Source organism: Haliotis rufescens, unplaced genomic scaffold (genome assembly GCF_023055435.1).
Source record: "Haliotis rufescens isolate VD_foot unplaced genomic scaffold, xgHalRufe1.0.p SCAF_1, whole genome shotgun sequence".
NCBI lineage: Eukaryota > Metazoa > Mollusca > Gastropoda > Lepetellida > Haliotidae > Haliotis > Haliotis rufescens.
Window position 1 is genome coordinate 88,935,751 of NW_025963779.1, and position 27,498 is coordinate 88,963,248.

Here is a 27,498-nt window from a genome sequence, read left to right on the forward strand (position 1 = left end):
ACATTTTTCAAGTTTAGGCGAGGACACTAGGCTAGTAGGATCAGTTTCCATATCTGACTCTTCACTTGCGTTATGACAGAACAGGAAGCCCCAAAACAACGTGTCATAGACTAGGGTTAGAGTAACTTCCCCTTGTTAAATAACTTTTACTCTAGCGGGTGGACCGATGGATTGCCGCGAAAGGCAAATAGAAACAATATATGTAGGCAGTATTTAATGTGCCCATATTTCGTTACGCCACTGTCTGAGAAAGAGGTTTCAGTTGGAACTCCATTGACTGTTGCTACCGTCACATTGTCAAATCTTCTGACGTAACATATATTAATGCGCACATTCCAGGAAATGTTGCAATGTGTCAGTAATGTTTGCGAGAGATGACAACAGGCCACATGATTTAAGAATGAGATCATATGATAAAGAGGTTATCACGCTTGTGTGTTTTTGGATGGTTCATATCCTGTATGAGGAATAAACACAATGTATTTACCTCGACAAGGCTCGTTAAATACAATGTTTACTCCCAATACAGGATATTTGCCATCCCAAAACAGACTCGCGTGATAAACTCTACATATCCATGCAGGATCTGCGACTTTAGTCGTTCGGTTCATGACCCGTGTGACCTCCAAAATTGAGATCTACGAGTTCTTACATTAGTTACACTTCCTACCCACCACACTGTGCTGAGATTGAATAATGAGTGAAGGATATCCCAGAGGAAAACCTAATGTCACTCAATGTATGTATGAGCATACACATCGCATGTGTGCGTCGGACAAGCAAGGTCTAACACTGTACAATGGCGTCCAACGTTCAAGTGGATCCTCTGTTGAATGCTTTGAACGGAAAAGGTCGTTACCAGATACTACAGTTTTCCCTCTGCAAAGCATCTACAATTTCTGTAGCAGTTGTTATATTCAGCTTTGTTTTTGTTGGTAAGTAAAATATTTATTATCCCCAGCCACGAAGTGGATGGGGGATATACGAATGGGTGCCGTCCGTCCGTCCTTCCGTTCTTCCATCCGTCCATCACATTTCGTTTTCGGAGCACTACACAAAAGTCATGAGAGATATCTTAGCCAAACTTGGCACATAGATAGGTCTAGTGGTGAACTTTTGCCTTTTGATAGTTTGGGATTTTAAAAAAATATATTTTTCGATTTTCCATGGGAACGACTTTAACTTAGACTGAAAATGGCGGAAGTCCACGTTTCCAGAGCTTATCTTGAAAAACGTACGATATTTCTTCACCAAACCTGGCACATAAATATGTCTAGTGGTAAGCTGGTGCCTTTTGATAGCTTGGGAGTTTTTACGAATGTTTTCTTTGCAAGAGAATAACTCGGAAACCGTTTACATATTCTATAAAACCATCTACACAGGGTTGTCTGAGAACCGTTACCATAATTACCTAATTGAGATGTATACCACTTGACAAAGGAACTTGGTCAAGGTATATGGTGAATTATTGTAAAAACACAATTTACAAGTGGCACCCGAACCAGCCTACCTCATCGCAGTGCATTGTGGTAACATGAACAGTGACACCCGAACCAGTCTACTTTCTCGCAGTGGGTAGTGGTAACATGAACAGTGGCACCTGAACCAGGGTACAAATTTACATAAATCCTGTCGCCCGAACCAGCCTACTTCCTCGCAGTGTAAGTTTGTTGGCGTGTTTGATGTTCTTTTGTTTCACAGAAACACACATCAATGATTACAGTGAAAGAGACATGCCAGGATATCAAGTCTATCCAGCAGACAGTACACATGGTATTGCTTCAAATACCATGTGTATGTTTCAAAAAGTTTCAAGAACAGTGTCTAGCTATGTGATGTAATGTCATCTCACAATATTGAAGACATTTCCTTTCTTGTTGGCAAGTTCTGCATTGCTTGTGTGTATGTTCCTCCAAAAGTGTCATGGACACGGTTGTCGCATTCACTTACGCATTTCATGCAGAAACTTCAGGATCTCTCCAAGCAGCATGAATGTGAACATGTCCTAGTTACTGTGTTTTCAACTCACTCACTCTCCAACTCACTGTATTGGAGCTACACTCGACTTGTTGTTAACTGATCATGCCAGTGCTGTAGTATTCTAGACTCCAGTCTACTACTCAGATCATCAGATGATTGCTGCTGTACTTCTCAGGACACCTCATGGTGACCCCTGCTCTCATTAATCTCAAAGTAAAGTAAGAACTCCCTTAGGAGGTGCGGCTGCTGACTTTCAACTCGGTATGGCTGGGCAGTTAAGTTGACCTGATCCAGAAGCACAGTAATCCTATAGAGCTTCTGAAAATATAAATAATGTGTTTACACTGTTTCTAAATAATCCGGACAAGGTTCACTTTCGTCATGAATAGAAAAAACATGCAGCTTGGGTGACTGTTTAGGCACACGAAAGAAAATCAACTGTGACATTTCATTGACTGATATAGAATATTTGTTTCTTTGTCAATCCGCTTGCTGGAAGTACCCAGGGAATATCGATGAATGCTTAAAGGGCTAAATGTATACTCGTTGGCGTAAGTCAGACATATTTATCTGTTGTGTTCAGAGGGGGGCACGGGTGGCCCAGTCGTCTAAGGCGCCGCGATTCGCTGTGCAGAGTTGCGTCCCTTGGGTACGCCAGAAACCTATGATTCAGGGTTCGAATCCCGGTTCGCCTCGATAATGTTTCTAGGTTTGTCAACGCCATACCCGTGCTCGTGGGTTTCACCGAAGTGGTAAACGTCTGAGACCTGCATCACTTTCCTCCCACATTAAGCTGACACGCGGCGATATAACTGGAATACTGTTAAAAGCGGCGTTAAACCCAACTCACTCACTCACTCACTGTTGTGTTCAGATTTGTGAGTGTGGCGGGTTTAACGCCGGTTTGAACAGTATTTCTTTCATATCACGAATCACGAAGTGATAGCTTAACGTGTTACGTGGAAGGAAAACTCAAAGAGGTGCACAGACAGGAGAATGGTGTTGACAAACAAACAACTATTCGTATCCTGCAACGCTTCGGTTTTTCCTACTTAATCAAGCTGACACGCCGTGATAAAACTCGAATACTGTAAACCAAACGCTCTCGCTCACTTACATTTGAAAATGAGCTAATCCATCACTGTCTCCCCTTGGTTGATCTTCATATAAACTAATGGGGAACTTTCAGGAAGAAACATTCCACACGTCTGCAGTAAGCCCAGCAACACGTCGGAAGTCATCACAGCCATTGACGATGACACCTTCACCATCAATAACAGCAACATCTATTACGACAAGTGTAACATCAGAATCGTCGCCAACGTTAGTGGCCACACGGAGACGAAACAGCTGCCATGTCTCTTTGGTTACATCTTTTCTGAAAGGAAGGACCTCTCCATAATATCAGACGTGAGCATGTATTCTCCATAATATCAGACGTGAGCATGTATTCTCCATAATATCACAAGTATGTATTCTCCATGATATCAGATGTGAACGTGTATTCTCCATAATATCAGAAGTGAACGTGTATTCTCCATAATATCAGACCTGAACATGTATTATCCATAATATCAGACGTGTGCATGTATTCTCCATACTATCAGAAGTGAACGTGTATTCTCAAAGCATGTATCCTCCATATACTGCCTATATTAAAAGTAATTATGATTATTAGGTAACGTCTTTTGTACTTGTATGTTGTACTTGTATTAAGATTTGTTTGACAGAACCTGTCTATTGTTGTTGGCAGTATTTCATTTATAGTTTAATGTACGTTGATCTACGCAGGACGATGTGTTGTCCAAACAATCCGCCACTGCTCAATTTGTGGGTACATAAACGTATGCTGGTAATCAACGTGTCTCTGTTATATTGTGTACAATGGAAAATAAAGCATATGTTGGTAAAATAGTACTATATTCAGATGGAGCTAGTTTGTGAGAAGGCTCCTCTTCGGGCATTGGGTATGTCCCTCTTCTTTCTGGGCCAAGTTATAGGAGCAGCCACACTGCCAATAGTATCCGACCGCCATGGAAGACGACCAGTTCACCTCATCTCGCACTTCTGTGTTCTGGTTCTTGGAATCTGTGCATCCTTCTCACCTAATTACACAGTTTTTCTTGTGGTGCGGTTCTTTACTGGAATAGTGCATTCGGTGAGTGTTACAAGTCGTACGGGTGGGGGACGCAAGGTTTGGAGAATAGTTATCAGAGTACATGCAATATACGAAGACATTTTGCTCACTGATACTTAGTACGTCTCACTGAAGATGTGAGGCTGCCCCAAATATTCCTCAAACATTGGTCGACATATTATAGTCTTAGAAATCTTTTAATGCTTCAAAGTGTAGTTAATAGCTTTAGACTTGTCTTTCCGTGTTGTCAAATCTCAAATGATTTTCACGTACACTTTGAACAAAACGCGATAACGACTTTATGACACTCACATCTGTATTTTTGAGATACGATTAATTACCTGTAATATAATATAGATACTGAAGACCGCTCACCACGTTTCGCCAACAAGGGTATATCCGCAAAGGCACAGAATTAGGACATTCGTATTGATAACGGGATTTAAATTCGACACTGTGTTAATCTGACACTTTGTTACATGTTCGATTGTCCTCCAACTTCAGATTTACACTTTTTCGCATTAAGGGCTTAGTTTTGACTGATGCAACAATTTCTGTGGAGCTGTTCCCTGCGCAGCACCGGAAGTTGTTCGGCTTTATCACCAATCAGTTCCGGGTTTGGGGTTTGGTGGTATTAGCCGGCCTTGCCTACTCGCTACGGGATCAGTCTTGGAGATGGTTACAGCTGGGACTAACTTCCGTCTCCCTTTCCGTAATTCCCGCAGCAGTGTGAGTTATTCTAACATTGTCCTCTCTTAGAAATGATCTGGATAAAAGCTATATGTGCACCTTTAGGACTGCATTGAGTCATAATGTCAAATATTATGACTTAACATACTTATGATCTTAACCATGTTTGTATATATGATTTATGAATAGATACATGGCGGTGCGGACTGTTAAATGAAACGTTTGATAACAGTAAAATTGCTCTCCCACTTTATTAATTTCCAGTCTTCTTGATGAGACTCTACGATGGCTGATTGTCCACGGTAGGGTGGACGACATCAGGAAAACCCTAGAGAAGGCAGCGAGAATGAATAAAGTTGATAAAAGACATGTCATGGAAGAATTTGGAAATATCCAAGACCATCACAAGTCACTGTTACCGAGGAGGCTGTCCCTTGAAATGGAACCTAACAGCCCAACATCCCAAGGAAAAGAAGATTCTGAAAACACAGTGAAAGTTACACATTCTCTGGCTGATCTGTTGAAAGTCAAACGATTGGCAATCAATACAATTGTCATGTGGTTCATCTGGTTAGTAAACGTGCCTATACTTGCTGGTGAGAAACAAAGTAGCCAAGTAACTTTACACGCAGGTTATTATGTTATCCATATTATTTTTCACATGTTATCCATATTATGTTTTCACATTTAACCTGATTGTGAACACTAAATTGCTTGCATATATCCACACACCACAGATAACGGTAGTGAACACTAAAGTGCTTGCGTATACCCACACATCACAGATACATGTAACAGATGTGAACAGCTAACTTCAGAAGCAAAGGAAATAGAACGGTTACATTATTATACATTATTCTTGCTTCACATATCAGTACCTAAAATAGGTCGGTACATTAAGGACACTGATCGTTTTGTTCCAGGCTGTCGTCTAGTATGATCCTCCTAGGAATCTACCTGAACTCAGAATCATTAGCTGCAGGCAGATATATCAACTTCTTTGTGATCGCCATCATCCCCTGTCCGTCTGGTGTCATTTTCTATTTCATGGTTGACAGGTAACGTTCGATGTCACGACAGATTACCTTTAATCACATCCTTTGAAAAGATCAAATGTTAGAAATCTGTCAGTTCTTTGAATCATTGTATATATGGAGCAATGCCTAATTATTGATACACTTAATTGGATTCTATCTTATTTCCCTGATTACTAAGATGATTGAATGATTGATTAACTAATGACTGGCTGGATATTCAGTGGATATGATAATGGAAATACGCTCCAACATCTGCCGCGTTCTGTGACTGATTGTGTGTGAGGACGGGATTTCTGGACGTCAACCTTTCTTTAATGAGTGAGTGAGTGAGTGAGTGAGTTAAGATTTAACTTCACACCGGCAGTATTTCAGCCATATCGTGACGAGAACTTCATTAATTAGACATATATTGAAACGAAATAAAAACCTGTCAACGATGGACAGTACAATAACTAGTATATCACAGATTTTATTTAAAACTAGTTGAGAATATTAAAAGTTAGTAAATATTAGAGAACAACACAATATAAAAATGGGCTAGAGATCGTCACTTTATTTAATGAGGAACACAACGTTTCTGAGTATATGCTTACTCTTTTATCAGTTTATTGTGAATGGTTGACACTGCAGATATGGACGGAAGACGACGCTCCGGGCGCTGTACGTAATAACAACTGGGGGGCTGGCAGTAGCTACAGCTGTCAGAATCTTCTCGGGTAAGAATGTATTTAGCTAATCTTGGATGATGTCCACTATTCATGCCAGCGTTTCCTGTATGTCATCATAAACCAGTCAACTAGTTAAAATTATAATGATTGTTGTGTAACGCTGCAATGTTCACGCTATATGACGGCGGCCTGTAAATTATTAAGTCTGGACCAGACAATCCAGTGCTTGATATTGTGAACAACAAACCACGGTGTCGGGGTAAGAGGACACACCATCAACAGTCACCCGGTCCATCTGGTCGGCTCTTACCACAATCACAGGATGCTAGAGACAAATCCTAACTCAAAATTAAATTCAATTTTTAATTTCAATTTTCAACAGTGAGTGATGGAAATGCAGCAATTGCCTCGACCATCTTCTCCTGTTTTGGAGCCATGGGAATAACGGAAATTACGTCAACGTTGTTCTTTTACACTCCAGAAATGTTTCCAACCACGATGAGGTAAAACATGAGATTATTACTCGTTAAAGAATCTAGTCATCTTTTTGGCCAGATTCTGTCTTGAAAACAGTTATATAAGTTGCTTCACCTTCAGGCGGGCGTAATGTTAGACGAGGCACCATAATTGATCCTGTTCTCGCTTCTCGTGCTGCTGACGGTAACCTGGTTAGACATCCACTAGTTAGACAGCTTAAAACAACACATTTTATGGTTCTGTGCATACCAAATTAACTGACTGTTACCTCAGGATGAAAATGGGATATCCCAGTTAATGGAAAACTAACACCGGGTTGAAGATTTACGTTAATTAGTTTGATGTGATACAAATGAGCTTTTCTATTAACGATTCAAACTCACATGCCACGAATAGGACTTCATGTTTTTGCACAAGTATAAAGTAAGGCACATGACAAAACACAAAAAGATACCGAATGAAATGCAAAACACAATTAAATCCACACGTTATGTTCAGTACTTACTTGTTTCAGAAACGTTGGCCTGGGATCATCAGCTGCTATTGGCAGAGTTGGAGGCATAGTGATTCCGTTTATAATACTGATGGTATATACATGATGCATTTTCACATCTGTAGTCAAATGTGTACAATATACTGTAGTGAATGTATGTTCTATGTTCATTGAGATCCACAAACAGCTACTTTCTGTTTGGCTTATCGCGAATTTTTGTTAGTCATATCACTGGACGGTAAAAGGTCGTTCTGACGTGACCTGTAATGGGATGTCCTCAGATACATGTGTAGCAGAAGCGAGCACTAAGGTCTGATTTTAATGATATTGCCTCGAATAACAAAGCAGACTCAAGGCCGTATAAGACAATAGAGTATTGGAAATTATATGAATGGATCACTGTAAATCAGTTTTGACACTAGGTGTCCGCGAAAAGCATGCCCTAGTCTACCGGTAGCACCCGTCACTCAAACAATGCCATTAAAACAGTTAGCATTAGTAAGTCAGTAAGCTTGAACATTCCCTGGAAATGTCATAGCATATGATTGCATAGCGCATCACGTTGACATGCCACATATCATTGTAAATTCCTATGAATGTCTTGGGGCGGTCGGGTAGCCTAGAGGTTAAGGCGTTCGCTCGTCACGCCGAAGACTCGGGTTCGAATCTCGACATGGGTACAATGTGTGAAGCCCATTTCTGGTGTCCCCCGCCGTGATATTGCTGGAATATTGCCAAAAGCGGCGTAAAACCAAACTCACTCACTCACTCACTCACTATGAATGTCTGTGGTACAATCTCTGGAATTACATAACTAGGCCCATAATGATGAATGTTCTCTTGGTGAAATGTGACTTATATGTAGACGGGCTAGAGTACCTTAGCAACTGATAAGTGTAGACACCTAGAGCTGAAGCTGGTGGTATAAGTAAAGGGCAAATTGATTAATAGAAAATCAAAATCCTTCTTGAGGCTTAAAGTACAGCTGGGTAGTGACGCTGCCATCATAAACTGGCAGTTATAGTATAATCGTGATCACATGTTCTCTCATTTAGGCAGATGATATCACCTGGGCGCCGGGTGTCATATTAACTGCAATGGCTGTCATCACCTTGGTTCTTATTCAAGTGTTGCCGGAGACCAAAGGAAGAGAACTTCCACAGACTCTGGAAGACCTGAAAGGCTGGTACAGAGAGTCGTCATGACATGGACACACAGTCTGTTTTCAATCCATGCCTGTGTACTGATGTTCCGTTACTCATTGTATATTGTACTGACATATAAAAAGTGTTATGAATTAGGAGAGGACCAATTTATTGATAAATATATTCATTTGCGTTTGTATATTTTGACTTGACCTGGTATTGGTTTTGAATTTCTCTTTCATTTTTCACCAACACCAATATTATGATATGACTATACCTGTTCCGCGTCTTTTATTTAACGTCCTTGTAACTTGTACGGCGTCATTAGAGAATGTCATGTATGGGCCAGATTATCGATAAATAATAAACAATAGAAGAGGTCATTACTTTTCTGTTGATCGTTAATGACTTGAGGATATGTTGGCAAACTTCATACAGAACGCTGACCTTGGACACATCATATAAAAAGTGTTATAAATGTAGAAAGGACCATTATATCAATCAAAATATTCATGTGCGTTTGTACATTTTGACTTGACCTGGTGTTGGTTTTGAATTTCTCTTTCATTTTTTACCAACACCAACATAATGATATGACTTGCTGCCCTTTCTCTGCGCACCCAGAGATACATTTTGAGATGAAATGTTTGTTATGTCACACACAAAGCGTATACCTGTTCCACGTCTTTTATTTAACGTCCTTGTAACTTGCACCACGTCATTAGAGAATGTATACAGATAGATATGTTTCTGTGGGTTTTGCACAATACATGCAGAACGATCTCGTATCCTCACTGGAACTAGATATATAGATCAAAATAATCTCAGATCTACGTTTTAAAACAATAAGTCAGTTGTTGGAAAGGGTAAAATGTAACATATCAATTTTATCAGTTCCAAACGCCCCTTTCCCTTGATTATCCAGTGTATTATATTTAGTGTGATAATTAAGCCCAGGCTTATTTTGGAACCACATTAATCCGCGCTGCACGTTGGTCTGTGGTATCGTCTTGTGGCTTTTCTTACAATACTTTATTTCAAGTGTTGTTTGTTTACTGTCTTGAAAGATTATTAATAGAACGGACACAGTACAACTATTTCTTATCGATTTTAACTAAGAAAGTAAGACAAATTTTATTTGCGAAATACACACATATGGCGCACAATGACAACTGTAAACGAAGGGCATTTGTCTTTTCAGCATAATTTGCATTGTCTATGATCATGTAAAGATGAACATTCATATTTTTCATGAGCCTATTCCAATGCTTGTGTTGTAATTGTAATTACATACTTATGTATTCATAAATGTACATGTCATGTATGGGCCAGATTATCGATAAATACTAAATAATAGAAGAGGTCAACTTTTCTGTTGATCGTTAATGACTTGAGGATATGTTGGCAAACTTCATATAGAACGCTGACCTTGGACACATCAGTCCATAATAATTATGTATACACAGTTTGGACAATTTGTTTATTTGTTGTTGCTGCACTCCCACCAGTATGTCCCAGCTATATGAGGGCGGTCTGTAAATAATCTAGTCTGGACCAGACAATTCACCGAGCCTGACCACCGCACCTAGCCCGGAATCCCACTACGGTAATACGGTATGGACATTTCACCCATCCACTGAGACACTTGACGCGATCAAATAATGCAAGCCAGCCTTTCTTCATCACGTACGGTTGTCGGTTCTCCATGACATTCGGCTTGACAAGACTAACGAGAAAGACTATACATAGCACGCATGTTCGTGTCTATACATTTTCCAAAATTAGTTGTGAACGCTGACGTGGTTGTTAATTGATTGTTTGTTTGTTGTTTAACGCCGCACTCAACAATACTCCAGCCATTTGACAGCGGTCTGTAAATAATCGAGCCTGGACCAGACAATCAAGTGATTGACATCATGAGCATCAATCCACGCAATTGGGATACGATGACATACATCAACCTTGTCAGCAAGCCTGACCACCCGATCCCGTCCCTTCTTACGACAAGCACATCGCCTTCTACCCCAAGCATGGGTTGCTGAAGACCTATTCTACCCCGGATCTTCACTGGTCAGATCCAAGATGAAGTAACGAAAGCTTAAAGTTTTCATAAATGATCCTCTTACAAAACTAGCGATGGTCTTCCTTCCGTTGAGAACAAGGAGGAAAAGAACTACAGTGGTTATATAAACACACAATGCCATTTAGAAAGTGGTCAAATGTAACAAATGTTATATTTGGGATAACACTTTCATTGTAAAGTACAGATTCTCGTACTTGTTAGGTTGAGTCCCATCCGGGATTCGAATCATCAGTAGATGTTTCTTCAAAGTCAAATGACTATGCAATATCCTCTTCCCCATTCCCCTCCATAATGAAGTGGTTTACGCCCGACGACCAGCTCGCCAACACAACACCCACAAAGACTGATACAACCAGTCACGTGGGGCGGGAAATCCGTGTTACAGCACACACAGCAAACAATAGCAAATATGGCAACAGAGTAAGCCAATATTTAATGCTGACAGTAATTTAAACCTACCTTGAAGATATTTTATCCTGGTAACACTCTACAAAATGGAATATGACGATATCTGACCCCACAAAAAACAAAGCGCGAGAGCGATGACAACACACGACAACACACGTTTCTCCGTCCCAAACATTCCACGTCCCTTGGTCTTACAAAAGTCATAAAATGCCGGCTTCATTCACAAGTCGAAGTTGCACCCATTAAACCCAGACCTGGTTGATGCTGAACATGGATTAATATGAAGTTTCTGGATGGGTTTGAATCATACTGAGGCTAGATGAGCTGCTGATTACCGCTAGAAGCGGCGCGGCTGAATCTCCCTATGCAATATACACGACAGTGTGAAGTTTAGTGATTTCTTACTGTGAGTAGACCATTCTTTGTTGTAACTTGGAATGGACTCTTCATTTCGGTGACCCGCCATATATACAATCATGAATCTGTCTTATCGTACCGTCAATATTTCATGTAAGTTATAGACATTGCAAAATCCCCCTAAAGTGGTTCTGTATCTTTCTGCTCGATTGACAACACAATCACGCAACACACTGACGTTCATCGAGAAATGAACGCTGGTTAGTTTCATCTAGGCGAGGTCATTCGCTAATGTCAATATAAACAAATGCAAATGAAAATGGTTGACTCGAAAAACAAGACAACATAGGAAATCGCATCGGACATCACTTCTTCAGAATGTATTCGATATGATGCATTATTTGTGACAATTTTCTGTGAGGTATTTAAACATAATATTGACAAATGTCCAAAAGTCAACTTATTTAAATATTACAATTTGGTTCAGAAAACTAAAAATGTGAAAACGTTTGTTCTTCTTTATACATATATTTACTGTTATTCATATGTTTTTTGTCTTTGTCTTCGTAACTATGGGGGGGGGGGGGGGGGGGGGGGGCACGGGTGGCCCAGTCGTCTAAGGCGCCGCGATTCGCTGTGCAGAGTTGCGTCCCTTGGGCACGCCAGAAACCTATGATTGTGGGTTCGAATCCCGGTTCGCTCCGATTATGTTTCTAGGTTTGTCAGCACCATACCCGTGCTCGTGGGTTTCACCGAAGTGGTAAACGTCTTAGACCTGCATCACTTCGGGCTTTCCTCCCACATTAAGCTGACACGCCGTGATATGACTGGAATACTGTTAAAAGCGGCGTTAAACCCAACTCACTCACTCACTCGTAACTATGGTGGTGACATCACCACAAATGGAGTGCAGGTAAGCGAATATACAGGTTACCTGCAGTCACATCAAAAATCAAGTGAGAAGTGAAGTGATGAGAAGTATTAATCATGTATAGCTGAGCTAGTTAATGGCTCAACTGACCTAACCTTCACTCTAGAGTCTTCTTAAAGCGTTTTGAATACATTATTCGGACAGTTCCTTGGGGCTTCTCTCTCATGGAAGGGAATGCAGACACATTTCATCCTGAGTATGATGTTTCAAAAAAACCGTTAAATGTATAGATATATGGTTAAATCTGCAATAATAGAAGATACTAAATAAAGACAAAGAATGTGCCAGTAGTTTTTTATCAGAATGTCTGCGAACAAACATTGCTTCCGTTTCAGACAGGTCTTACCTACATTTTGTCAATTAATTTTCTAATACTAATAGTACATAATACTCAATTCATTTTCGCATTGATGGGGATGTTGTTCGTTACAAATGTTTTTAAATATTTTAACAAGAATTATCATGACAAAAGTTGGGACAGGAGGCAGTGGAATGAAAAGCTGAAAAATAGGTTTACTTCAAGAGAAGCATGATTTATCTCTCGGAACACAAGGCAACATGGTACACATGTTGCAGTTAATACTAGTATATTACCATAAAATGGTTCAAATAATTGAACATTAAGAAGTTGACGCTATTATTAGTGTCATGGTCAGCTGAAACAATGTAAACTTGGTTAACTCGAGTTGTAACTTTATCGGCCCGATATTCTTTCCATGTGCAAATTTGGTGTAATAAATCGGTGAAACATCTCTTTAACCCCCTTCCGGTGCTCAGCACGAAATCCTGTGACAGACTCAATCCAGTGATAAAGAAGATCTTGCAGAGAGCAGTTCAGCTGAAAACATTCAGTGGCGGCGTGATTGATAAACTACTCTTACTCGGTCACATATGTATTGTCACGCAGACATTCGCCACAGGCTTCTTTTTGCAAAGATGCGACGTTAAAGAGGCAACTTCAGTGTTGGACGTCTACATAACATACCGACATCGATTCGACGTTACTCCGGGATGCCAAAAGTACACACTGAAGTCGATCCTCTCCTAGATGCACTGGGGGGGAGAGGGAGGTATCAGTTGCTACAATACTTCGTCAGCAAGATATATGCCTTCTCGGCTGCCTTCCAGCTCCTAAACTTTGTCTATGTGGGTAAGTCGCCTGTGTCTAGTCATGTGGAGTGAAGACGCACTGTTTAGCCTATTCAGTTCGGTGTTGCTTTAAAGTTTTCTTTCTCTTTTAATTCAAAATTAGAGGCCACATGGCCAAGATTACAATTTATAACACAATTCCTGCTGTGGGTGGAGAACTTTTCATCAACAAATATCATAAAGAACATATTTTCATTGATAAATATTTATTTGTAAGTACAAGCCAATACGTTCAATAGGATTAATTGTGTTGAAGACATTAGTTCAGTAAGTTTATGGCGGGCGGGGTGCTTGTGGTAATCTTTCGGGATAAAGTTATTTTACCTTCTGTATAATGAGGGCAAATCAGAAGAAAATGGTACTCATCTTCGATAACCATATAATCACAGTTTTAATATATTTTGGTCTACAGCAACTTTGCTATGGCGCATTTCTTTTTACTTTTAGATTATGAGCAAGAGTACGATATTTGTTAAGAACGTGTGCCAAATCATTTCCTTTCAAAGTTGATGAAAGGTACAGTTATGGAGTAAGCACGTACTTACATGAATTATGATGAGACAGAATTACTAATTTTCTGATACCAGTTTTGCATTCTATTCCAATCATCGTTGTTTAAACATGCAAACAAACTGTTTCATACCACCACAATCTTGGGCAATCCAAACAAAGGCAAAGCCGGTATGAAACAACATAGTCCGAGCATGAGAAACTCAATTTATACCATCGTGATCATCATGTGACTTACACATAGTGTAACAAGCATAGGGATACCTTTTTGGGTGCATACGAATTATTCTACACCAACAGCGTGTACATTTAGTGAAATAGTGAGCACATAAATAATGCCTGGCCACTTCTCCCAGAACGGCATTTGTGGAACAGTATTTGCATATTTTAAGAAATCTTTTGAAATATATATATACTTTGAACCATTTCAATAGATTCTCTGTACAGCAAGAGTTCCACAGGTCTCTGGCCAAGTTAACATTGAAGTAAATATCATTCCTAAATATTTACAGTATTTTAACTGTTATCTCCTTTTCATTATAAAACCATTACTTAACTTTCTTTATGTACCCACCGTTTCGGAAAACAACAATATTTGATTTATCCATATTGACTTTCATGCCCGTTTGTCACAAAATGATCTTACATCTACCACACAGTCTGCAACTAAATTAGTATCATCTGCTAATAACAGAAGTTTAATTGCTTCAATAATTTCACATACAAATACCCAATAAGATTCACTAGCCTCTATGTCTGTGTTTAATTGATTTATGAAGAGGATAAACAGTAACGGACGAAACATACACCCCTGTCGAAGTTGTAAAAATATCTATTCCCAAGTGTTCTACTTTCATACCAGCATGAACATACATGTTTTGAATTACATTAAACATTTTTTTTCATAAAGGCCTTTTTGTAACAGAATATATAACAGTTTCTGTCTATCAATAAAGTCAAAAGCCTCTTGAAGATCAATGAAGACAGCATAAAAACGATGTTTAAGTATTCGCAAGTATTTATGGCAGAATTATCGGTCTTTCAGAATGCAATCCAGCTAAATGGAACAACTCCGTTAATGTCTCTGCAGAAGCATTTACATTTTCATTCACAAGTTCAAGACATTTCTGAGCATGATCAGAGTTAGAATTGTCAGTAAATGTTTGTTTCCCTGCATCTGTTTCAGGTTCAGATTCAATTTATTCAGAATTCCAGGCCATCTGACCCATAATACATTACACATATCTGACATTCATAGGTGCATCTTATTATCTCCTTTCATACAAAGAACTTTGTACAAAAAGTTGACAGCTTAAGCAATTTTTGTTAATTTAAAGATTTGTGCAGCCAATATAGAGTTAGAACCAGCTGTATATTAGCTGCATCATTCCATATGTATCGCGTCATACTAATTTTATTCCCATGTTCTGTCTGTGAAATATCCGATATAACATTATCTCTAAACTGATATCTTAACTGGGATTGTCGCTATATAAGTGCAATAATCTTGGACGCGACGTTTAACCCCATTTCACCTCACCTCACCTTAACTGGGATGGGGAGGTGGCTACTGCCTGTTCTGCCTTTCACAATCATGTCAACCATTGATGGTAAATATTTGATGAGGCAATAAAATAATCAATCAGACTCATTCCAGTTGAACCTATATATATACAGGCTGGGTTTTTTTAAGGGAAGGCTCTCTGAACGGCCAATACATCGAGTTTGTTGCAGTGTGTTGAGACGAATAGCAACCCTGCAGAGTCCTTCATTGGACGAAGTCGGCTGGCCTGAAAAATGAAACCGAAGGCTTTCTGTTCGTTGCTCAGAACCAGTCACTTCCCACTCAAAACCGTCACTGTGTGACACTACATCAAAACGTAAAGATGAAATGTAGGTTATGCATGAATGTAATGAGACTGCCCAACACATTGTCAGTGGACGACAAACAGTATCTTAAGCGACATGATGGCGTGTCTCGATCCTTCTATTACCGTTTTTCCCATCCTTGTGGTTTTGACACAGAGGTCCACCCATGGTACGACCCAGAATATGTAGTGGGCATCATCGAAAATGATAAATACAAAATTCTTTGGAATAGACCGACATACAGCCTCAGACTATCTAGGCCAACAAACCCGACCTTGTCCTTTTTGATAAATCCAATAAAATCTTTATATCATTGAATTTTTTTTCCTTTTTGACACTAATGCGATTGACAAAATTCAAGAATAACATGGCAAATATGCGGACCTCGCTTATGAAATGTCATGCTTGTATCCCAAGAACCAAGTTATCCGACTCTGTTCTCTGTATCTTAGGTTTGTTACCTCCCAATCTGTTGACTGATATTTGGGAAAGTAACCTAGTTTGCTGCCGGGAACAGAGCTCTTCTGACAATCTGACAAAGCTGGGGAGTCTTTGGGGAGTTTTCACATTCTCTGAAAATTAAGTGTGGTTTTACGCCGCTTTAAGCAATATTCAAGCAATATCACGGCGGGGGACACCAGAAATGGGCTTCACACATTGTACCAATGTTGGGGATCGAACCCGCGTCTTCGTCGTGACGAGCGAACGCTTTAACCACTTGGCTACCCGACCGCCCCCCTAATGAGCATGTAATGTTCGTGATTGCATTATAGTATGTATCGCATTAAAAAAACCATACTCACTCACTCACTCACATGCTCATTAGAAAAGAATCAAATTAAATTTATGTAAAAGATTTGCTTTTTCAAGTTTGTACACCACTACCCCACACGACAAAGGAGGAAAATCTTCAGCGACAAAACTCATTCTATAATCATAAGAAATCCACTGCCTCAAATTTGGAAAGCTCATCCACTTGTCTACCATTAATTTTTTTTGAAAGATTTACTAAGGCCTTCAATGCTGTAATCCTCATCAATCGACTTTCTAGTAAGAATCTGACGTTGTCAAATGTAGACACCGAATACTGGAACTACTAGGGCAGTGCTCATCAAGTGTCTCACTGTTCGTCAAGCACGGAACAAATAATAACGCACGATGTACGTTGTTTGTAGCACATATCTTAACTTTCTTACCCTCGCATACAGCAGGTATGCCACAGAGTTGAAGCACCTGTTACATGGAATACAGTGAAATACTACGTACTTGTTATGTCCTCTAACATGATGCAAATATATAACGTCAACGGCAAAGGATGACCAGTATGACCATCATCCGAACATATTCCACTGGGGTCAATAGGCAAAATAGTGAACATTATATTAATGGATCAATTAAAATCAGTGATGACACCAGGCTTCGCAAAAAGAGTAAGCATTTCCTGCCCAACCGGTTGCGGCAAAATCCCTACCAGCACAAGGGCTATGTCATTATGTCATCACGGGGGGGGGGGGGGGGGGGGGGGGGCTCGATATATATTCGGCGGATTCCTGTATGTAACCCATTACTGAAGACGTTGACGCAAGTGCGTGCTCCATGTTACAGCAAGAAGTATTCCCCACACGTGTGGTCAGCCCAGCAACATATCAGACATCTTTACCGCAATTGACGATGACACATTCACCATCAACAACAGCAACATCTACTACGACAAGTGTGGCATCAGAGTCGTGGCCAACATCAGTGGCGACACGGAGACGAAACAGCTGCCATGTTTGTACGGCTATAACTTCGCCGAGAAGAAGGAACTCTCCATCATATCAGATGTGAGTATTGTGATTAAGATGGCCAGTTTAACATATTCCCGTTATCCTATCTTTTGTTTGTTTGTTTTGTTTGTTTGTTGTTTAACGCCGCACTCGGCAATATTACATCTCTATGACGGTGGTCATCATCAGCCTCGATCTACGTAATTGGGATACGATGACATGCATCAACCAAGTCAGCGAGCCTGACACACCCGATCCCATTAGTCGCCTTTTACGACAAGCATAGTCGCCTTTTACGGCAACCATAGGTTGCTGAAGACTTCTAACTTCGTATCTTCACGGGTCAGTTATCCTATCTATAAGAATATATTTGTTCGTGTTCTTATGACAATACCATTACCACAGACATAATGTAGAGTTAGTGAGTATGGTTTTACACCGCTTTTAGCAATATTCCAGCAGCATCACGGCGGGGAACACCAGAAATAGGTTTCAAACAATGTACTCAGTGTGGGGAATCGAACCCGGGTTTTAGGCGTAACGAGCGAACGATTTAACCACCTGCTCCCCCCACCGCCCCTGACATGGTTTAGAAGTATATCAATTACATTTGAATGGACCAAATTGGTTATCCATATATTTGATATTAACTTTGGTCAATGGTTCTTACACATCATCAAGTCATGAACGGAGGTAGCCCTGTGGTTGAAGTGGTATGATCGTGAAACCATTGTATTCACAGATGGAGATAGTGTGTGATCAAGCTCCTCTCAAAGGCCTTGGACAAACCCTGCTGATAGTCGGGCAAGGACTAGGTGCAGCTTTTCTCCCAATATTTTCTGACCGCTTTGGTCGGCGTCCTATCCATCTCCTGTCCCACGTGATTGTCATGGCCCTGGGTGTCGGAGTAGCCTTCTCTCCCAACTTCACAGCCTTCCTTGTGCTCAGACTGATTCTGGGAATGTTCCAACAGGTAAAATATAGTAACAGAACAGAACCTCTCTAGGGAGACCGACTATATGATATTTTCCTAGCAAATGCTTGAAATATATGTTCAATCTTTAAAATGTTGAAAATATTGTCTGCCACAAAAATACATTGTTGCAAGACCTTTTTGTGTAACGTGTTTAGGATAATAGTTTAAATTTTTAATATCTGCTTTTTCAGTCTCTATACACAGTCCCAGCCCAATAACCCAAATATCACCAACACACTGAGAGCTGATGTATGCATTCTAGGGTATAGTTCTGACTGATGCTACCATTGGAATCGAGGTTTTCCCAACAAAACACCGTAAGCTTGTGGCATTCCTGTCCAACATAAGCTGGAGCAGCTGTCACCTATGTCTGCCTCTGGTCGCCTACCTTCTCCGGGACTATTCCTGGAGGATCCTGCAACTAGGCTGCACTTCAGTGTCACTGGTCATCATTCTACAGTTCTTGTAAATATAACACGTCAATGCCAGAGAATAACCAGAAACGAAACTTCCACTGAAGCAATGTGCTTAAGGGGTCTTATAGGATTCATTATCCGGGGTAGAACAGGTCTTCAGCCTCCCATGCTCGCCGTAAAAGGCGACTATGCTTGTCGTAAGAGGCGATTAACGGGATCGGGAAGTCAGGCTCGCTGACTTGGTTGATGCATGTCATCGATCCCAATTGCGTGATATTAATCACTGGATTGTCTGGTCAAGACTCGACTATTTACAGAAAGCCGTCATATAGCTGGGATATTGCTGAGTGCGGCGTTAAACAACAAACCAACCAAATCATTAGTAAAATAAATAGGTTCCAATATTCTTTATTAGGTCTTTAAGTATTTTGTAACTACAGTTGAAACTAGGCTGAGCAGTATATAACAAATAATATTGTATTACCGAACGATAGCGATATGGAACGTTTAGGCCCATTGATTATAGTCCATTCAGAAGCATTTGACCACGTTTGTATGAAAGCATGTTTTGAGTAGGTAAGATCTAACTAACGGAATTTTTGCATTAAAAGTGGATTGAATGCTACATTTTAAATGTGTTTACTTGGAATGATGCAATATGTGGAATATTACGTTAAATATAGTTTCCTCGAGGAATCACTCCGATGGTTGGTAGCCAATGGCAAGCCTAAACAAATCAAGAAACTTTTGAAGAGAGCGGCAAGGATCAGCCAAGTAGACTATCAGCATGTTCTCGATGTTTATGCAAGTCTTAACACTGGTCAGGAAGAAACTCAGAAAGACCAAGGAGGGACCACATCAAAGGAACAAACAGAATCTCTGCTTACTGACCCCGTGGTACAGACAGTTGACGACGAAACACATTCTCTGCTTGACTTCATCAAAGTCAAACGACTGGGTCTGAATGTGGCTGTTCTCTGGTTTATATGGTAATAAATACTTTAATAATAAAATATTTCCAAAAAGTCAAATCAGTTGTCTGGTTGGCACAGAGGCAGAAATAAGGTTAAATTCAATTTTTCAGATATCGTTTTGACAGTGAGTGAGTATTGTTTTTTTGTCGCTTTAGGCAATATTTCAGCAATATCATAACGGGAACACAAGAATACACGTTCCACTTTGAGGAATCAAACCCGTGCTTTCATCGTGACAAGAAAACGTTTTAATCACTCGCCTATCCCACCGCCCCCCGGACTGATGATTCACTGTCCTATGTTTCAGGTTTACTGACAGTATGACCTATTTTGGACTGTACTTCACATCTGATGCCTTGGCTGGAGATAGGTTTGTGAATGTAGTTCTACTGATAGTGGTGACGATGCCGTCCAGTGTTGCCATCTACTACCTCGTCGACAGGTAATACTTCAATAAATACATAAACTAATTAATTAAATAGCAGTTCTGACGCCAGGTGTTCGCTAAAAGATTAGCACCCGCGCCTCAAGAAACTTCAATAAAAAGGAAGTGTTGGTTGCCCAAAACTGCATAGTATGCCGAAATATGTTTGAGAAATTTATTTGTTGTATTCAGGTCTCGATTGTATATGCCTCAACTTGTCGTCGCTATATGGCTGAAATAACGCCGATGCGGCGTTACATTTTAACTCACTCACTCACTCATGCCATACAACAGCGGCCTGTGAACAATCGAGTCTGGACCGGACAATCCAGTGATAGTGAGTCTTGCTATTAAGGTTCGATATATCGTTAGAATATAAAATGATAATAATATCATTGTCATATATCAGAAGGATTCAACTCGATGGTAATGATTGTGTTACAAATTTAAACACTTCCCAAACAGTTAACGTATCGTTAATTAATATTCAATAAGACATCATAGAGATACCTTATGTCATAAGTGTTAGAGGTGAGGTGAGGTGAAATTGGGTTTAACGTCGCGTCCAAGATTATTGCACTTATATAGCGACGTGCATGCACGTGTATGTGTGTGTGGCTGCTTGTACTAGTCCGGACTGATGCCGATTTATAGTGCTAGCTCACTGAGATACCATGCCGCAGTTTAACATGAATACCCCACTCAGACACAGTATACTGACTCCGAGCCAACCAGTCCTTGTTTTAGCCCCTTAATGCCGAGCGCCAGACAGGGTAACAACAAGTACAATCTTTTAACGTCTTTTTGTATGACGCGGCCCGAGATCGAACCCTGGACCTTCCGCTCTCCGGGCGGACGCTCTACCACAAGACCACGGAGGCGGTCCATAAGTGTTAGAATTAGTCCTCAGCAACATTTGCTGGCTGTAAGATGCATCAGATGGATCGGGTGGTCAGGATCGAGTGATTTGGTTGGTAGCGTGTCATCGTACCGGACGGCGTGGATCCTGACTCGCAATATCAATCACTGGAGTGTCTGGCCCAGACTTGATCATTTTCAGGCTTCCGTCATATAGCTGGATTATTGCTAAGTGAAGCTTTAAATCGCCCAATCACTTCAGTTACACAAGTTCTCGATATTGAAATATTGACCCAGACAACACTGTTAAACAGGATTGGGCGAAAGTGGACTTGCATCCTTTTACACCTTACCACTGGGTTTGGATTGGTTGGAGCTACTGTTGTCAGAGAACTCATGGGTAAGTAGACCTACTGCCGCTCCGGTAAGTGAGTGAGTGATTTGGGCGTAAAAACATAATTTCTTACACACCTGTGGGTGAGAAACCCATTCGAGATAACTGGTATCAAACATATGTGTGATATCGAATTCCTGACCCGTGATTGGTTATTCCATAGTGATTTTCTGAGGTCAGATTATAACGGACTACTTCCCTGATTGTAAGTCATTGATAAGTTACTCGTGCGTCAGTCGAAATCACCTCCGTCTGTGCTGAACGTTATGGTTTTAGTGTTACCCACTGGATGCCACAGGCACAGATATGTCCCTCCTTATCAACCCTCACTTCGAAGTCGAATAAAATTCAAAATAAATCATCACACACACACACTTAACACCTTATAGTTTTGAATTCTGTGAGAAATTCCCTGTTTCTTTTATATCCTCCACTGTCATTTTAGGCAAAGCAAAAATACTGAAAGGAACCTCTGAAAATTAGGTACATCGTTAATCTCGTCATTTTTGATACATTACTAAATAACGGCGTTATTTACTGTTCAGAAATCTGAATAGGCCCGTTTCGGATGTTTACTCGAAGAATTCAATTTCAAAAATAGCATTAGTGTTCACGGGTATCTGTTTTTCACCAAATCACCCATGTTAATTCTGACACGTCGCCGACAAGCGTGAGTGTTAGGAACAAACAAGCCAATGTTCTTGGATCTAGTGTACATTATCATCATCGCCTTGATAATCTGCAGATATTGCAGAAACCTTTTTGTGTAGGGTCACATTAGATATGAGTGGTGAGCAGTACTCGGATGACTTCACTCATGACCGTTCTGTTAGGAACTAATGCCCCACTGCGATGATGAGAATAGACAAAATGCATCGATTCTTTGCTTAAGTGATGCGATATTAGTGAGTTGGGTTTAACGCCGCCTTGAACATTATTCCAGTTATATCACGGCGTGTCAGCTTAATGTGGGAGGAAAGCCCGAAGTGATGCAGGTCTCAGACGTTTACCACTTCGGTGAAACCCACGAGCACGGGTATGGTGCTGACAAACCTAGAAACATAATCGGGGCGAACCGGGATTCAAACCCACAATCATAGGTTTCTGGCATGTCCAAGGGACGCAACACTGCACAGAGAATCGCGGCGCCTTAGACGACTGGGCAACCCGTGCCCCCGATGCGATATTGTCGTAACTGCTTTCGGGCGTCCAGTGCGACCCTGCTACAGTTACTAAATGTATTGCCGTTCCTGGTCCTTGTGGTCAATTACGCCCTGACATTGCCCTCGCCTTGTCCGCCACGGCTCGGCTCCGTCAAGGAGTGATTGGTCTAACGACCCTTACTCCAAGTTGTCTCTATCAGCATTCACACCCGCATAAGAAACGCAACACCAGTTTATACTCACATAGTTTTACTTAATCTCAGCCCATCTATCAATACAGAACAGGATCAGACTGGCCAGGCTCGTCACTAGCTGGTGGAAACTTAGAACGATCGGGATTCGACTCGATCGACTGCAAACCGCGCTCTCCTCTCCTAATGTTGAGGGTATCATTTTATAGTGTTCGAGCCTGACCTGTCCTTGTCACATGTCTCAATACCTCCATTTGATTCGTTACAAGTTTAGATCTGACCATGAACTCATGTGTGTCGCCATCGGAAAAATACCAAAAACCTACGTGCCAGATTGCTCATCTCTCTATTGATTTTGTGACTCGCTCCGAAGCTCCAAATGGATTATACCTTGTAATTCCCCATTTGTTTCATTAACTCATGGACAATAGCCAGAGACCAATCCAATGATAAATGTGAAATGTCTTTTCTCTATTGATTCCTTTCCAATTACAAGTTCTGTCACGAACTATATCTAATGGGTTCTATTTATTATCATTAGTTTCTGGGATGCATTTTTAACCTTATAACAATATTAGGGTGTGTTAGAAACAGATTACTGCAGATACCATTTATCTAACAACTCTTTGTTTTAAAACGTATCTTACTCGCTTTCTCTTGTTGTTAACAACTCGTTGTGAGATCAATGGTATCTGACTGACACTCGTGTTGTACTATCTGTGTCTTATCTTCGACCCTAAGTTTGCAGGCCCTGCTTTAACTGTCAGATCGTTAAAATGACATTGTAGTTTATAAGAAATTAAATGATCGCCTGATTGTTCAAAGGCTCTCAACTAAAATGTTGATCCTATCCTTATTGATATAACTGGAATTAAACGATTGACAACAAGTAAAAAGGGCTTCTAGAATTTCATTCCAAAACTAGTTTCAAATTATAATACATTGATCACTAATTAAAATGTACGTGTAGTCACGGCGATCGGGTACTTCAGACTGCTGAATTATTCGCCACTTGTGTTTATGTCAAACAGAACAAATGCACTTACTATACATACTGTCCTTCCAGGCAACACTGGAGCGGGGGCAATCATATCAACTGTTTTTTCCTGTTTCGGCTTCTTCGGAGCATTTGGAGCATTTGGTACACTTTTCTTCTACACCCCGGAAATATTTCCAACCAATATCAGGTACCCTCGTTGTGAAAGATCATGTTTCTTTGCATCATGTTGTATGTCAGCGAATATGTTAATCACATAGGATACACGATGTTGATATAGAATGCATACCGTATGTGAGTTGCTATGTGCCAATCTTAGGGGTACCTACAGCACTCGACAATCCATGTTTCACATTAAAAGCGTGCATGTTGCTCTCAGCACGTCCTCAGAAAGACACATTCTGGCCATATTGCCTTATGGATATGAACAGTCTCTGTTCAGGGGTCGAATCCAAAACCGATGCATGGAACGTTTCTAGACATGTTATTCAATCACTGTGTGTGTTTTGTTGTGCAAATGAATCAATTCTATTTGATGTCAAGCCGCAACATGAGAAGTGCGTTTCTTTGTAACTTAAGTATATTTTATAACAATTGGAAATGACATATTGTGTGTATGTTTATTTCCTTACTTTATGTTTCTTAGGAACGTTGGCTTAGGGACGTCATCTGCATTTTCAAGACTTGGTGGGATGTTAGGACCATTTGCCGGACTACTGGTAGGTCCAGCCTGTCTCAGCTCGTGTTCACAATGGTCGAGTACATATGTTTTGCTCCATTGTAAATAAATGATATAATACCATGGTGAAATTGAGCGAGTGTGTCAGTGAGGGGTTTTTTCTACGCCGCTTTGAACAGTATTCTAGTTATGTCACGGCGTGTTTTTTTATGTTGGAGGAAATCCCGAAGTGATGCAGGTCATAGATGTTACAACTTCCGTGAAACCCATGATAACGGGTATGGTGCTGACAGACCTAGAAACATAATCAATGAGAATCTGAGATTCAAACTCCGATTATAGGTTTCTGGCACGCACGGTGAATTGCAGCGCCTTCAGGCCATTGCTCCGGCCCATGTCCCGATTGTGGAAACAATATGATACAGATTTGCCATACTTCTAAAGGCCTTTCAAAGACTTTATTCAGCTGTAAGTCGCCTGTTCATATTGCAGAGTGAGTATGTGACCTGGGGCCCGGGTGCGGTGTTCACGTGTTGTTGTTTAGCGGCAACCGCCATGATCAATTTGCTCCCGGAGACCAACGGAAAAGAGCTCCCTCAGACAATCAGTGACGTGAAGGCCTGGTACGAGACGAACAACGGCGAACAAAAGATGGACGCAAAAGTGAAGGAGAAGGCGGAACAGAAGACCGAATAACAGGCACTGTCGCAGCATCCGCTCTAACATGCACTGTAGCAGCATCCGCTCATCAGCAAGAAGTGTCCCTCCTTTGCTTTGTTTCGTCTAACAGTTCCTACATGTTAGTTAAAATAAGGAGGTTGTCGTGTTTCGTGACAGAACGTAGTAAATGGATTTCAGTACGCGTCCATCTTCCTCATAAATACACGGGTTGGTGTTATATATAAGAGTTCCAATTCGACTGGGTTAAAGGAACGTGAAAATACTGCTTAAGAAAATTATTATTGTGAATGCTATGTTAGAGCTGTACTTTCTTAGATCAATGTCTAAATTACACCGTACTTACGTACGTATGTTTCTGTCGCTATTTGTTTCGCGGATTGTGTGTGTGTGTGTGTGTGTGTGTGTGTGTGTGTGTGTGTGTGTGTGTGTGTGTGTGTGTGTGTGTGTGTGTGTGTGTGTGTGAGTGTGTGTGTTTCTATTTCAGTTTTTTTTTTGTGTCTGTGTGTGTGTGTTTCTGTCTGTTTTCTGTCTGTGTGAAATTTTATAATCCGTCATGTCCTACGATTACGTGTAATACAATGTTTAAATGTGTATGATTAATGACTACAATGTCCAGCCGTGGTACTGATTTATGGTCAAAAGATGTTACTCTCTATGTTTTCATGTTTCAAAAGAATATAATGAAACATATATAATTACAATTATACTTAATAGTTTTATATTTAGTAACCAACTGATCGCGTCAAACACATCTGTCATATGTAGCGGCCAAATATCCCACATGCACTGGTTTTAACCCCAGGCAATCTGATCAGGCGTCGAGAGCCTTCTGTACACAGGAGCTACAGAACTAATGGGCCTGCTTGCAAGGACGTCATCTGTGGAGTACCTTCACGCCCTGCCAATTGGCTGGTGAAAATACCACTGTTGATTGTATGCATTAATCTACTGGTCTGTACTTCTGAAAAGGAAATGTTTGTTTGAAATATGAGAGGGTGTTTAATTTTAGGGCAGGGCATGGTTACCATTTTCGCTAACACCGGGTGTCATCATTGATTTTCCGAGAGAATAACCAGTCTCGATAATCCGCCAAAACATATTTCATTGGGCGTAAATAGAAAATCAAAACAATGTTAGAACACAATGTTAAAATATCTCTGAATTTTAGAATGTAAGAATTTTATCATAATTGTTTTCTTCAACAGTATCTGCCTAGGACACTGTGATTAACAATCAGGCCAACCGGTACGGTGCCACGCACCACAATGGCTGACTGTGTGGGATAATAATTGATAATAATTGCCAATTTTGCCAGTTTTAGTTTTGTCTTCTCCACGCAGGAAAAAACGTCACAGTCGATTTGGCCTTGTAACATGTGACGACTAATATCAAGGTCAGATAACTCTCCTTGCTTGTCGCTGATATCCAGCGGGAGGTCCAAGTGTTGCTGGTCAACGTGTTTTCATGCATGGTTTTAAACCATTATAACAAATCCCAACATGGAAGCTATGAGTATTGACTTGGAATTGCTTTGTATCGTAACGGTGGGTAGACTGATGTTGGGCTCATCGGCGGTAACAGTTGAAAACATCCATCTGTCTTTGTCAAACATGCCAAACCCGAGATACAACAGCACTGCCAGAAAACAACAGCTTGAATTTGAGCGACTTAGACAGCGATCGGATTCAAGGCAGTATTCGCAATTACACTCAAACGTGGGCATTTCCGTGTGTGTGCATATCTGTTCATGTAAACTCTATGTACAGGCAGGGAACGACCTACAGGATTGAAACTTGACACCAAATCTGTGTGATATGCTCGTTTGTGTGATCAGATCAGGTGATAAGTTCAGATATAATACAGACGCATATCCTAGGATTTATGAGGGTCGTTTGGCTAGCCTAGTGGTTAAAGCGTTCGCTGGCCACGCTGAAGAGCCGGGTTCGACATGGGTACAATTTGTGAAGCCCATTTCTGGTGTCCCCCGCCGTGATGTTGCTGGAATATTGCTAAAAGCGGCGTAAAAACAAATTCACTCACTC

The 27,498-nt window shown here is 40.6% G+C and overlaps 2 protein-coding genes across 3 annotated transcripts; both read left to right on the forward strand.

Moving 5' to 3' along the window:
* The first annotated feature begins 631 nt into the window (after positions 1 to 631).
* On the forward strand, positions 632 to 10,092 carry LOC125384296 (organic cation transporter protein-like). 2 transcript variants are annotated; one of them, XM_048403082.1, is made up of 10 exons: positions 632 to 935; positions 3,170 to 3,390; positions 3,896 to 4,138; positions 4,644 to 4,846; positions 5,072 to 5,377; positions 5,731 to 5,865; positions 6,475 to 6,560; positions 6,895 to 7,015; positions 7,504 to 7,576; positions 8,538 to 10,092. In XM_048403082.1, the coding sequence occupies exons 1-10, from the start codon at positions 800 to 802 to the stop codon at positions 8,685 to 8,687; spliced, it is 1,674 nt and encodes a 557-aa protein (XP_048259039.1). In that variant the 5' UTR covers positions 632 to 799; the 3' UTR covers positions 8,688 to 10,092. The 2 variants fall into 2 exon arrangements, with proteins under 2 accessions (XP_048259039.1, XP_048259040.1); XM_048403083.1 differs by having other exon boundaries at positions 640 to 935; positions 3,908 to 4,138.
* A 1,417-nt stretch (positions 10,093 to 11,509) lies between these two features.
* Positions 11,510 to 26,762, forward strand: LOC124134246 (solute carrier family 22 member 8-like). Its single transcript, XM_048403085.1, has 11 exons — positions 11,510 to 11,524; positions 13,343 to 13,556; positions 17,540 to 17,760; positions 18,446 to 18,676; positions 18,942 to 19,144; positions 19,779 to 20,084; positions 20,377 to 20,511; positions 21,666 to 21,751; positions 24,166 to 24,286; positions 24,743 to 24,815; positions 25,268 to 26,762. The coding sequence occupies exons 2-11, from the start codon at positions 13,418 to 13,420 to the stop codon at positions 25,469 to 25,471; spliced, it is 1,719 nt and encodes a 572-aa protein (XP_048259042.1). The 5' UTR covers positions 11,510 to 11,524; positions 13,343 to 13,417; the 3' UTR covers positions 25,472 to 26,762.
* Positions 26,763 to 27,498: the final 736 nt, after the last annotated feature.